General features: G+C 42.8%; 1 protein-coding gene across 1 annotated transcript in view; it reads left to right on the forward strand.

The window, feature by feature from the left end:
* The first annotated feature begins 9,923 nt into the window (after positions 1-9,923).
* sorbs1 (sorbin and SH3 domain containing 1) overlaps positions 9,924-13,526 on the forward strand; it is a 28,075-nt gene continuing 24,472 nt past the window's right edge. Inside the window, exons 1-6 of the mRNA XM_071913323.2 lie at positions 9,924-9,990; positions 10,401-10,517; positions 11,338-11,444; positions 11,648-11,789; positions 12,105-12,134; positions 13,179-13,333. Coding sequence (XP_071769424.2) covers positions 9,957-9,990; positions 10,401-10,517; positions 11,338-11,444; positions 11,648-11,789; positions 12,105-12,134; positions 13,179-13,333 — 585 coding nt within the window. The 5' untranslated portion in view covers positions 9,924-9,956. The remainder of the gene's footprint in view (positions 9,991-10,400; positions 10,518-11,337; positions 11,445-11,647; positions 11,790-12,104; positions 12,135-13,178; positions 13,334-13,526) is intronic.

Here is a 13,526-nt window from a genome sequence, read left to right on the forward strand (position 1 = left end):
TAGAGATTAGATAGATACTTATATTTTAGAGAAATATTGGCATCTTATTGGCTGTTGGGAACTTATGAGGAAATGCTGGTATTTTCCAGTTTTTCTCCCACTGTCATGTTGTTGCCACCTCAGAAGCTTTTGTCATGATGTGATCCTGTCATGATGTGACTAACTGAGCTGCTGTGTTGCGTAACTGAACAGCGCTACACTGTGAGTTCTCTGCACTTATTGACACAGTGATGTGAATGTCAACCTTCATGTTCTAGTTTGACAAACAGGTCTGCCTGAGGCCACATTATTAACAGCATGTGACATGAACAAATGCCTCACTGCAGAGGCATGGGTTATCTTCTGCACACACACGCACATCAAAAAATATTCACGCCTTTTCACATTTTGTTGTACCACAAGATTATTTCAAAGCTCATTTGGGATTTGGCGTATTGTGAAATTTTGGCAAAGTGTTTATTTAAAGTGGAGAGGAAATTCCATACAATTATAATGAATTCTGTCTTTCTAGCTAACAAAGCCCATATCACGTCCCTTTAATATATTTCAGTGGGATTTGAGGTTGTGGTTTGGACGCTGCTTCCACATTATGAAATGGGTGGTTCAGTTATGGATGCCATTTGATCCCAATACCTGAGGATTCAAAACAAGAAAATAAATCTTAACCCTCCTGCCACCATATGTGAAATTACAGCTGATGCTCTGTCAGCGAGTAATTTCCCCAGTGAAATTCAGTGGAGATATTGGACAGTAGAAACTCACAGGAAGCGCCTTGTTTGTGTTTTCACACCTAATTGTGGGAAGATGATGATTATTTTTCTTCAAATCCGAGGGATCCGTGTAACATGACGCTAAACAAGCTTTATAAAATATTAAAGTCCACACAAATAATTAATCACACGGCTTGGAAGACGGGAGGCGAAGCGGCCCCGACTGATTTTCTCAAAAAATATCTGTCCGGTGCTTTGTTATACCACACACACACTTCATCATATCACACTTCCCTCTGCCTATCTTATCACATGGCATGGCTGGACCCAGTCAACAGAGATATATTTAGACAATGTTTACTCATGGCAGGAACAGGACATCTGATGGCTTCCTACACGTTAAAGCATTCCATGTATCTTTCACAGAGTCCCGAGGAGTCGTTTGCCCATTCAGCATATTGATTACAACATGTTCAACCTTAAGTGTTATGTCAATGGGAGAGACAATAGGCGGTCGTCCCGATTCAGGTGCCTGGCAGATGTTCTCGTTCGCTCACAGGTACAACTTGTGTGCACTACTGGTTCCACCGGATGACAAGTTTTACAGGTGCGCAAGACTATTGACTCAGTAGTAGTTCTGCGGTGTGGATCACACTCCTGCCTTACAACGCGTCAGCTGAGGAGTTGTAAGTGTTTACACAGAAATGCTTGGATGTTTGCGTGAGTAAACGAAACAGGTATATCAGTCATGTATTCAGTACCCAGGGGGGTCACCCGAGGGTCATTTGCTCATTCTGCAGTCACTCAAAGTGCAATCCAAGACCGTTGACCTCTTTTTTCGCAATTTTTTGTGCAATTAAAGCATTTCAGATATCACGTATTTAGGATTTTATTTGTCTCAGATCTATGCAAAGTGCCCTTGTTTGTCAAGATGAAAAAGAAATTCAACAATGTATCTAATTAACGTATTAAACGCGTTTGTTTTGTTTGATTAACTTGCCTCATGGCCAACAATATGGTACTGAGGCTTAGTTTTGATTATAATTAGGAGTTTTGAGGAAGGATTTTCTCTTGTTCAGTTTTGTCTCTCTCACTATGTTACCAGGTCCTTTTCACACATCTCCACAGGATTTCAGGGTGTAGAATGGGGCTGTGCAAAAGAATATTCAAGCACAATATGAAATTTGAGACTCACTTTTGTAAGACATTGAAGTCTAGTTTTTGCTGTTGCAAAGACAGAATACATCAAGGTCAAAATGGTGCATTCCAGTCTATTGAGCATGAAAAGAGAGAGATGGTACCTGTACAGTTGGGATGGGACCTGTTGGGACGGACCCAGCACAGTTGTTAATATTTTATAAAGCTTGTTCAGAGTCGTGTTACACGGATCCCCTAGATTTGAGAGGATCAACCCGAGGAAACATGAATCTCAAAACTGAATTTCAAAGATTTTCCCAGAGCCAGCTGGCCTCCAGATCGCCCAGCATTGTTTTTTCAGGAGAACCTAAATTGGGTTTGGAAATCACTGGGATCACTTTAGAGAACATAGGCTAGTTACTTTTTGGAAATTAGTAATTACACTGTCATTATAGTGTATTTTTGCCTGTTACTTTGCCAAATAAATGTGTAGTTTTTACCTGTTGCTTTGCCAAATGTTACAAGATACTGCCATAGTGCTATACCATGTATTATATTGAGGTGTGTTGAGACTGTGAGTGTAGCCTAATAATAAAATCATTATATTTTTGAATGCAGCACAAACTTAAACTAGGCAATAGCAGAATAATTCATTTTAAGATAAGCAATTTTTCTGTTTTTGGGCATATCTCTTTAAATTACCTTCATTTATGGATCCCAGTTTATGCACGACAGCAGCTAGTGAAGCTTGATATTTGCATGACAAGCAAACAACCTTTGTGAGTCAAAGTATTTGGAAAAACAGCCTCGTCTTTACTGTGAATAACGGATGGGTCTGGATCAGGCCGGATGTTTCAGCCAGACACCAGGTTTCTGTTTTCACTCCATGTTAATGTTACAACAGGTTGCTTAGCAACCTCTTCCCTCGCTTCCCCCTCCCCCCGGTTTCTCCATCTGCTGCCATTGGCTGAAGTGGATAGTGCTGCTTGAAGTGTTATGCTTTGGCTTTTCAAGGTCTGTGGCACAAAGAAGCCCCCCGATCATGGACGCATGTAAACAAGACAGTGAAAAGACAATTTATGGTTTAGCGATGGATTTTGAGTCCCCACCCCTCCAGCCCCCCACTCACCCTCCACCCACCACACCCCCGCCCCCGCCCCCACCCTCCCTCCCTGGCATTATATGCGGGCAACCGATGGAAAACAAGAAGAACAAGGCAGTCGTTGGCAGACATTTTAATAAGAACCAGCCTAGAACCAGTGTGTGTCCTTACTCAACACCGTACAAACAAAAGTCTAATTATCCAATGACAATAACAAATGTCAGTTTTCTAGATTAATACAAAATCTAATAAACAATAATCCCAAAAAAACCTAATATCTGCCCTGCCAACTATAAAGCCAGGCTGTTATTGATGGAGCTGCCTGCTGTGCCTGTGTCAGGGTGTGATGGGATCAGGCAGACTGGGCTGGCATTCTTGAAATAGACAGAGGATGGAGACACGGTCGGGGTCCTGCCGCGCATTCATTTCTCACGAGGATACCTTCATAGCGCTCGAAATTGCTGGATTATCACATCGCTGTTTATATTCATGTTTAGCCGCCATATCCTATGACTCAATTATCAAGTAGTCCTGTCACATAAGCACTCAGAGAGTTATATTAGGGAGCACACTCGACGCTTCCATTCCACGTCCGCGTCAAAACATCCACCAGAAATGAGGAGACACTTTCAACACTCTCTCAGACAATGATTTGAATTGTCATCATAGCTCATATAATGTGCAGGCTGCCCTATTATCTAAGCCAACAGGAATCTGCCGTGCACAGCTGAGCTTGTTGTCTGGTGATGACATTAAATGAGCTTCATGTCTCTCTTATTTCATATTCCCAAATTAAATACCAGTCTGTTATTTTAGAGAATCTGTCGTGTATGTAGGCAGTCGTTATGATGCTGTTGTTGTTGTTGTATATCTTTTACCCAGTTACGTCACTTGTGTCAATTAAAAGCCTCCTGAAGAGATGCCTCAAGGCTTCTTGAACACCCAGTTCAGTGTTTATCCTCAGACTGAGCCTGCGTTTCTGGGTCTGTGTTGTCGGTCTTGGAGAAAAGCCTAGAGCCCTCGCTGCGGAGATGTATCACCCTGGGTAAACTGTCAGCTTGGTGACATTCTTATTACACTGGCTCTAAAAACCTAGCAGGCAGGTTCTACCCGGCCGGGCTCTCTAACAGTGTCCATAAGAGACAGAGTGTCCGCCCTCCGCAGGACGCTCACACGTGCCAACCGAGTGTTCTCTGTCCTGGGGATCTGGTCACGATCACGTCCAATAACTGTCAGGGTTTCTCACAGACACGCTAGCAAGCAGCAAGCCTGTCCAAGCTCCGAGGAACAAATCGTTCATCGGCTGGTGTGATGGGTCCTCTTCAGATATAATGAGATCTTGTTCCTAAAAGCAGCTTTAGTAATTCTATCATACATTTTAATAGAGTACTATACAAATATCACAGTAAAAGCATAAAATATAATGCAGCTACTGTAGGTCAAAAATTATACCAGAGAAAATTCTATAGTAATACCATAGGACCTAAATGATCCCATAAAGTAGGATAAGTTCAATATAAACTCTCTAAATTGACAACCACTGGCACACTATAAACCCCTATAGGATTATAGGAATATTACAGTAATGTCATAACTCACTATTGACTACCACTGACACACTGTAAGACCCTATAGGAATATTATAGTGATATTACATTAGGGGAAGATATACTCAAAGCATTCAAAGAAATGCAGAAAATTTCATATAAAGTCACAAGTCTGTTTTGCACTCTCCTTAAACTCCAACATGAGTGTATAAGCCCAGTCTGAGGCCTATAATGACTGTAATGTGTAAGTTACATACATTTCCTTTTATGTTGCAGTTGTTTGAAATGAACTTCAAATAGCTGCGTTGAGGAATGTGTAGAATCCCAGGCTGCTGTCCAGTGTGGAAGCTGTTTATGGAAGAGGGGGGGGGGGGGGGGTGTCTTCTCAATTAGGGGGATAAGCTGCCGCTCTGGCGCAGCCCTTTCGAGCCATGTTTGGAGCTGTTTGGTGGGATCCGCACAGAGCGCTGGACAGCTTCTCTCCTCTCTGCCATTTGTTGACAAAGCAAAAGTCAAACGGCGTTACGCAACAGCCCTTTCTCTCCAAGCATAGTACACCAGAGCGTGTGATGAGAGCTCTTTTGTGTGAACATGGCTCACTTTTAAGGCTTCCTCTGACAGCAGCACAGAGACCCCCTGCGTGAAATGCATCATGGCTCAACTTGGTACCGCTCCGCTTTGATCCGCTTTCCGATTTTTCAGAAGGCTGAGAAAATCTGAAGCCTGGGTGGTTGTTGCAGCCAAATGAGAATAGTCTTGTTCACTAGCCATGATATCAAACTGAAGACAATTCAGGGAATTATCAATTTTCATAAACAGTATCTAGTAGGGTTAGACCAATATATAAGGCTGATATTGGCCTTTTATTCAATATTGGACGTAGCTTTTCCACCCAGCAAAGAGTAAAATTCTGAATAAAACACTGAATTATTGTAGCTGTTTGGCATAAAAATGGAAAAAATTAAAGATATAGGCATAAATATCAGCTTCAATACCAAAATGTTAGTGTCAGTATCAGCCTTTAAAAGATCATACCAATCAAACCCTAGTATCTACACACCATTATAATAATAATTATACTTTTTAAAATTTTTGTGGTAACATTGTTTAGCACCTAATCACACATTAACATACATGCAGTAACATTCAGTGTGGTAGTTCATCATGTTATCCCAGGAATTCAGACCTTCAGGAGGGTTGAGAGAAAACATGGCTGTCCTGTAGCTAATTCCAGGCCTCCTCACATGGCCTGTCTGTGATCGGCTGGCCTTGCGTGTGCATTGCCAGGCGGAGGAATATTTTTATGTGGCGGTCTGCAGTTGTTGAGTGGGTGCCACATTCCCAGGTGGCATGTGGTGACAGGTCCATCTGGGCACGCCTGTTGTCAAAAACAAACAGACCCCCTGCATAGTGAGGTTCAAGGTCAAACCTGGGCCCATCCCACTAGACAAGACCCTGAGAGCTCACCCAGTAATCCCAGGGGGCTTCAGAGGGATCTGAAAGACAGATCGTAGTGCGCTGGACTTACATGGACTGCGAGTTTGTCAGAGCTTCTTTCTCAAGACCGTGCACATCATTCAGTAGGTAAGGAATTTCCCTAGCTCTTGGACTATCATAGCCTTTTGGGAATAGCTTGTTTTGGAAAGGTATTTTAGTAATACCCCAGAGCTTTCTATTGTAGATTTATGTATTTACATTTGCGGTTTTTCTAACTCAAACAGTGTATCGCGGACTGAACTCATAAGGTAGTGGTGCTCAGAGTTGCAAATGTTGGACGTGGGATGAATCGTGGTTTTTGCTGCATACTCCTGCTTTTAAGTAATCACTACATTTTTGAAGCAGGCTTGAGCTGATGGTATTTCAGTGGATGCAATTACCTGCAATCCTGGCTGATAATGTCAGCAATGAATAACACCTGCACTGTTAGCGATGAATTGCCTTGCTCCAGGGTTGTTGAGTTTTCAGTTTCTCACACAGTGTGGATCAGAAGAGGTCAGAGTGCAGCCATTATGTGGGCAAGTTAGAGTGTCCATGCTACTTTTACCTGTAGTTGGCTGGGAATTTTCATTTTCTCACTCCTAGTTGCATTGAACAGCCAAAGTGTTGTACTAGTCCAGTACAGGTCTAATACTGGTGCGAGACCGGTATTAGTAATAAGCTATAAAAACCCACACTGCATCTTTTCTTTAGAAATCTGATAGTCCTCTTGCAATCCAAACAGCTCACCCAAAGAATTTGATGGAAAATGTAAACTTTGAGCTTATAAATTAAACACAATATCTGTTGAACTTTGAGACTCTCAGTTTAACACACTATCTGTTGAACTTTGAGCATCTCAATTTAGCGTCATATCCATTTGTTTTTGCTTCGGAGATGAGCCAAATTGATGCCATTTGTGAAGATGAGGAGGTCTAACATCTTCCCAGTATTAAAAGGGGGAATGGGCATTTAGGTAAATGACTTAAATCCAGGGGTTTAGTTGATAATGTCTTCTCTTATTCCCATGTTTATCTTGGCCCGAACACTGCTGGCTGTCCAGAGCTCCTGCACTGGTCTCCTCTCTCTTTTTCACTGGTGGGATGGGTGACGTTCCTCGCCCTGCTCCGTTCCTAGGCATCTCTTCCTAAAAAGGCTAAGGGTGATCTCTGCTCTCATGTGTTTATGCAACGTACCGCACGCTGGTAGCTGTCATCTTCACATTATCTATTATGTTGTGTAACGAGAGGTTCAGATACTCCCTCATCTCCCTTTATATATTCGGTGTCACCGGTTCATTTGAGGAAAGGACGGAAGTAAGACTTGTGGAATGCGCCAGTTGAGATCACTGTGCGCGCTCTTCGGAGGAATGTCTGCAAATGGTTTCGGAAGGTGAGATCATGGATGCATTGCCTCGCTGGGATGCAGGGGGTCAGGAAGCTAGTCTTTTTTTATTAGGAGAAGAGAGAGAGGAAATAAATGCCCCAAGGTTTCTGCTGGTCAGGGACAGTACAGCTCCAAGATGGGAAGATGTTTTAAAGGTCTTTCTGTACCCATGGGATTTGTCTGGAATCTCTCCCATTTTCCCCTCATCCATTTAGGCCTATTTGTGGAGGTTGCCAGCAGGAACATCCTTCCCTTGCGTGTTCTGGGGGTTGGGTTTTTTACCACCAGTGTCTAAACATGCAGGTTGCACGCATGCACACACTAAAGGCGCATGAAACTTGCAAGACTAAGAATCGAAATGCAACTTATAATTGACATTGTGCAGATTAAATTCTAGATGGCATTCCATTGTCCATGCATCTGGCCATTTTCCCCCATAGTGTACAAGTGAAAAAAACGATTTGTATGTATGTGCATGCATGGGTGAATGCTTGAGTACTTTTGTGTGTGTGTGTTTGTGTCTTGACTCAATCAGCCCCTTTGCTCAGCATATAAATGGCGATGTCTCCTAAATCAGTCCTGTTGGCCGGGCACAATGGGAGGCCCAGCAGGCTGATGGGAAGTGTTTCACAGCTACTTTTCTGGTGGCCTTGGTGTCGCTTCTGCATGCTCCACTGATGCAGCTCAGATTAACATTTGTTTGTTTCTCTCTCTCACTCTCTCTCTCTCTCTCTCTCTCTCTCTCTCTCTCTCTCGCTCTCTCTCTCTCTCCCTTCTCTTTTTGTTGTCCTTAAAGGGGAACACCGCTAAAGTTAAGAATTTGTGATCATGATCAACTCTCTCCCCGAAGCCGAAAAATAAAATCAAACTTGTGATGTCATCAGATATAAAGCGTTTATACTGTAATAGTGTTGTCAGTTCTGATTTGAAATGGTTGAAATGACGCCCTCTTCCTTTGGGAGAGTTGTTCATATTCAGTGATATTACTGTCCGATGCCATAGGAATAACAACAACATCAGACTTCAAGGGCACAGTCAACTGACTCTGCTGTGAAAGTGTAGATGGGTTTGTATGTATTACTCTAACTAGGGCTGGACGATACTATCCAAACATCATATTATGATTTAGTTGCTTTAAATTTTCATTGTTTTAGAGCCTGTTTCTTTCTTTCCCTCTAATAAAAAATGCAGCCTTGCCGTTTGGAAATCACAGTAGTCAATATTTCAATTATATTTTTTGATTAATCATGCAACTCTAACACTATCTCTGTCATTGATCACTAACAAAATGCGGACTCCTGTGTGTACTGGACTAGGTTTCTCCCTGTCTAGCAGCACTGGATCTCCTTTCAGTCTGTAACACAACCATAGGTGTGCCACTACATTTTCATTAGCTGTATGTCGTCCCCAATTACAGCTATTTTATGCATCAGCTCCAGTAGGTCTAGAGTATATAAAACCCATCCAGAAGCTATAGGCACCATATGCTGTGTGCCCACTCAAGGATTTCATTAAGTGTACTATTGCTTCAGTTTTCACAATTCCTGATTATAAAATACACTGCAGCAAACTGACACTGCAGCAAATTGCTGGCCTGGTTTACCGAACTTCCCATGTTCCAAAACTAATATTAGGGCCCATCCGATACAGGCTTTTTGGGTCTGATACCGATGGGAAACGCAAATTACAGAGATCTGATATATCTGCAGATATATCTGCAGGTGGTGGCATTGTTACCCAAAATAATCTGTCAGAACGACTTGAAAAACACACACACAGTCTGGGGCATTGTTGAGAATAGCTCCTCCTCTTCAAAGGTTTAATAAACATGAAAACAACCAGAAGGCATTTTGCTAAATCTCATTTTTTGTGCTGCTCTTATCGGTGCATTATGGGAGGAACAAATGTCAATACCGATTTATCTGTGACATTCCATTATCTTGCTGCAGTATATTGCTGTTCCAGTACATCGGCCAGGCCCCACTGTGTATCTGCAGGCTGACATTTAATGATGTATTACACTGGATTCTTCGCTGACACCACTCTGGTGTTGACTCTGATGTGCTGTATAATAACCCTGTTTTCCCCGTCCTCCTCCAACAGGGCTCTCCAGAAGAGGGCAGTGTAAGACAGAGTCAAACTCCCAGTAAGTCATCTCTCACTCTCTAGTTGGACCTGAGCTCATAAACTCATGAAGATACCATTGACTGCATGACGATGTGATCATGTTTTCCATCCCTACATGATTCAGTTACGCAACATTAAACTTGATTATTCTCAGTCCACCAGCTGCTAGCCACTATTTAGTACATTTGATTTGGATAAAGTAAGAATGTAATTTGATTGGTGGTGAGAAAGCACAAACTATAAACATTCAAGTCACATTCACACACACAGAAACCCCATCTTTATGGTCTAGGTATCATGAATCTTTGTCCCGGCAGCACATTAGACTGATATTCCCGACAAAATTTCACCCACACAATTCAAATGTCTGCTTGTCTTTGTGTGTGTGTGTGTGTGTGTGTGTGTGTGTGTATATAAGTCCCGTCAGGTCCTCGTTCGGTCTGCGCTGTCAGGATCACGCCTCTGACAACCATGAAAGGCTCTCCTGACCTGATTCCTGCCGCAGGTGACGCCTCCCTCCGCCTCATCTATCTTTCAACACCCACAACTGCGGGACACCTCATACGCACCGGGAAAGCTTAGAAGGATGCTTTTAAATGTCATTTGTTAGCAATGCGCTGTCACTTTAACAACCTGTGTCAAGAAAGACGTCCAGAACAAGCTACAGCTGCTCTATTTCCAGCTCTGATGGTGTAATCATGGCAATTAGTGTTACGGGGCAGTAGAATATTAATTTGATGGCCTGGATTTGATGTTACAATTCTATTTCAGTCATTTGGGGCGTGAGGTAGCAATGGCTTGGATTCCCATTAGCCCTGAAGCATGATGATTTCTAGAGTTCACTCTGAGAATAATGCTCTGCCTTTGAACAATGAGGAGCTGTGGCAGTGATATTTCAACTTCTCACCTGTTCAGAGCTGGACCCCAGCAGAGTGTGCAAAGGGAAAGGCGTCGTCACCCTGAGGGCCACCCTAGTCCACATAGACGATGAGGACTGCATCAGTGAAGAACCAAACGTCATCACGACACCAAGTAAGTCAGAGCGAATGGCACCGCCGTTTCGTAACAACGCTCTGCATGATGCAAAACTATTTAGAGGACAGCGATACTTGCACGGCCCTGTGAAAACGGGCATGTCACTGTAGAATCTGGGCGGAGGATGAGAATGTTGCTATATTTTAGCAAGCGTTTCATCATGTTCCTCCAACTTAAAATTCTTAAGATACCTTTCAGGCTCTGCTGGAATGCAAAGCTCTGTGTGTTTTGATGTCAGAATTATGTAACTTGTCACGTTTCAAAGTGTATGCTCCGTTGCCCGGCACGCCGTGTCGTGATATGGCGATTGCTCATATTTTCATGAGTTTGTCAAAGAGGTCTTTTGTTGAGACTTGCCCACACTGCACTTTAGAGCTCGGGGCCTTGACTGTGGACTTGTTTGTTGTGTCCAGCACATTGGGACTGGACTGGAGGCTGGCCAAGGCTTTCGGGGAGATGCTTTAATTGTTGTAGAGCCTGAATATAAAGGCCATTGGAACAAACAGCCTTTGCAGCTCGCTGAATGGGCGCCTTGTTCTGATGACAAAGTTCGCAGATTGTGGGAGAATCTTTTTTTTTTTTTTTTTCTTGGGATATTAGGATCTCTCTGTCCATGAAAACCACCAAGGAAAGCCTTCACACCCTGCGGAAGGAATTAGAGATTTATTTGATCAGCAATTAATTGCTTTGGTTTGCTGGTGTTGTGTTACAGGTTCATTGCCAAGCGATATGGAATACTGTACTTTATGGTTTTATTTTCAGTTGTTAGTCTTGCTGCACTGGCTGCCAAACTGAGAGAGTTCTGGACTCTTTTTAGGTGGTTGGACAAGCCAGATTAATGGAGACAGCTCAAAAGCGGGATTGGCTGAGGGAGGCAGCAACATCACAGCTGATTTACCTACCGTAAACAACACTCAGGGCCAGGTATGTTTACTTCCACTCTATTTAACACAAGATCTTTGTCAGGCTCCCCATTGTTTTACAATTATGAGAACTAAATAAAAGTTGTCTCTTCATTTTGGGGTCTTCCTTTGATTTCAGTGACATTTATAGGAAGATATATGTTTCGTTGTTGCAGAATGCAGAACGCAGTATTGTTTGTACGGTGTATTTTTTGTCACTCTCAGGCCAACTCACCTGAGAGCGTAAAGGAAAACCAGGTTCCAGCCTCCACTGACATTCAGAACCACATCACATTGTGCTCCAGCTCCGTCTATCCCTCCACCACCTCGGTCAATCCCACCATAGTGCTACTGCAACACAACAGAGGTGAGGACACCAGTTTGTGAGCTGGGGATGATGGGTATATGGAGAAGCATTTGCTTTTTATCATGTGAGGTTTGGATATGTTTGACTCTGCCTTCAAAACAGGCTGTCATATGTTGACGTGACATATTATCAGCTGAGCTTCATGGTGCTTTAAACTGCAACGGGTCAAACTGTGTCTTGTCTTGTGCTCCAACAGCATTGTCTTGCTCTGTGTTACACTGAAGAAGAAAATCAATGCTTTCACACTTCGGCTTCTTTGCCTAGTCTCATTTCACTGTCCTGTCCTTGTCCGCCTCTGTCTTTCTCCCGCAACAGAGAAACACAAGCATCTTTCTCATTTGGAAGGTATGCACTGAGGTTCTGGTGAAGCCTAACAGATATTTGCAATTTGTTTTTTCCATTCTTCAGTCCCAGGCAACAGCAATCCCAGTTTCATTAAAGAGCGAACCTTTTTGTTTCTCGTCGTGTACCATCTGTCATACTCACCCTCCCACTGCCTTGACAGTTGACACAGCAGGCTGAATGTGTTTGCCACCAGCCTCGTGAAGTGAGCGACTCATGTTTTATGCGTCACCATGTTAGAAATATTGAAAAAAGTCATTTCACTGAAGCAGAATCTACCATACTGTACAGAAACATAATGGATACCAGATTTATTTTGTACCCTACTTAGGTGCAGCATGGATTGCCACATAGGAGAATACAGTGGGTACCAGAAAGTTAAGAGAATCACAGCAAAGTATTTATAAAGTCAGTTTAGTCTTCTTTTCTCTTCTTCTTACCTGACATCTGAATTGTCTTGATGCTGTAAAACCACACACATCTGATCTCAATTTGACCCATTTGACCCCCATTTGACTCACACACACTAATAGTTCTCACGTGATATTATGTTACTTTGTTATTGATGTTGTAAAGTCATGTCTCCCCATTACGTTGCTTGTGGAAATGTACAAGTACAGTGCTGTTTATGGATTATGATATGGGTTGAGTGAATTGATTGCCTGCTACTTGTATGCAGCCCATTTTATTTGTACGTCTTGTTTAGTGCAATACTTCAGACTGGCACCAGATCCCTGAATGAACCTGTTCTAAATGTTATCTATAAAATATGTGCCATTACACAGCAAAAATGTCAGTGTTAATTTAACTGTGAGAATGTAAAAATCAACACTGTGGGTTTATATCAACCCAAACCCATCAGAGTTAATTTTTTTACAATTTAGATAGTTTTGAACAGCTATATCAGCTCTATAAGTGGACAAACAACTCTCCAAATACAAATACTTGCCACTGAAAAACCAACACTTATTAACACTGGAAATTTTGCTGTGTACCCTTCTGCTCCAGCATGCAGGTATGTTGATGCTTCCTTGTCTTGTTTTCCAGACCCAACTCCAGAGAGAGACAAAAGCCCTGAATCAGCGAGAGACTCCCCCGCAGCCCCAGTCAGCCCGGTCCCTGACATGGATGGAAAGAGGATGCGGCTGTCGCTGCACTCCCCCGTCCTGACTCCCCTCAACCAGCCCATTGTGCCTGTACGGGTGAGCAGCAGTTACTGTCACATGAAGAGTTGATCTACACACGGCACATTTGATGGATGTTTCACGCGGCTGGCATCGTAAAAGATCATTTCAGCTTTGTTCATGGTGATTCTTGGGTGTTAGAGGAGTTTGTGGCCCACCTGGAGAAAGTATGGCTTGGTTCTTAAGTAGTTATATAGAAAGCGATAATGCT

This window comes from Centroberyx gerrardi, chromosome 15 (assembly GCF_048128805.1).
Source record: "Centroberyx gerrardi isolate f3 chromosome 15, fCenGer3.hap1.cur.20231027, whole genome shotgun sequence".
NCBI lineage: Eukaryota > Metazoa > Chordata > Actinopteri > Beryciformes > Berycidae > Centroberyx > Centroberyx gerrardi.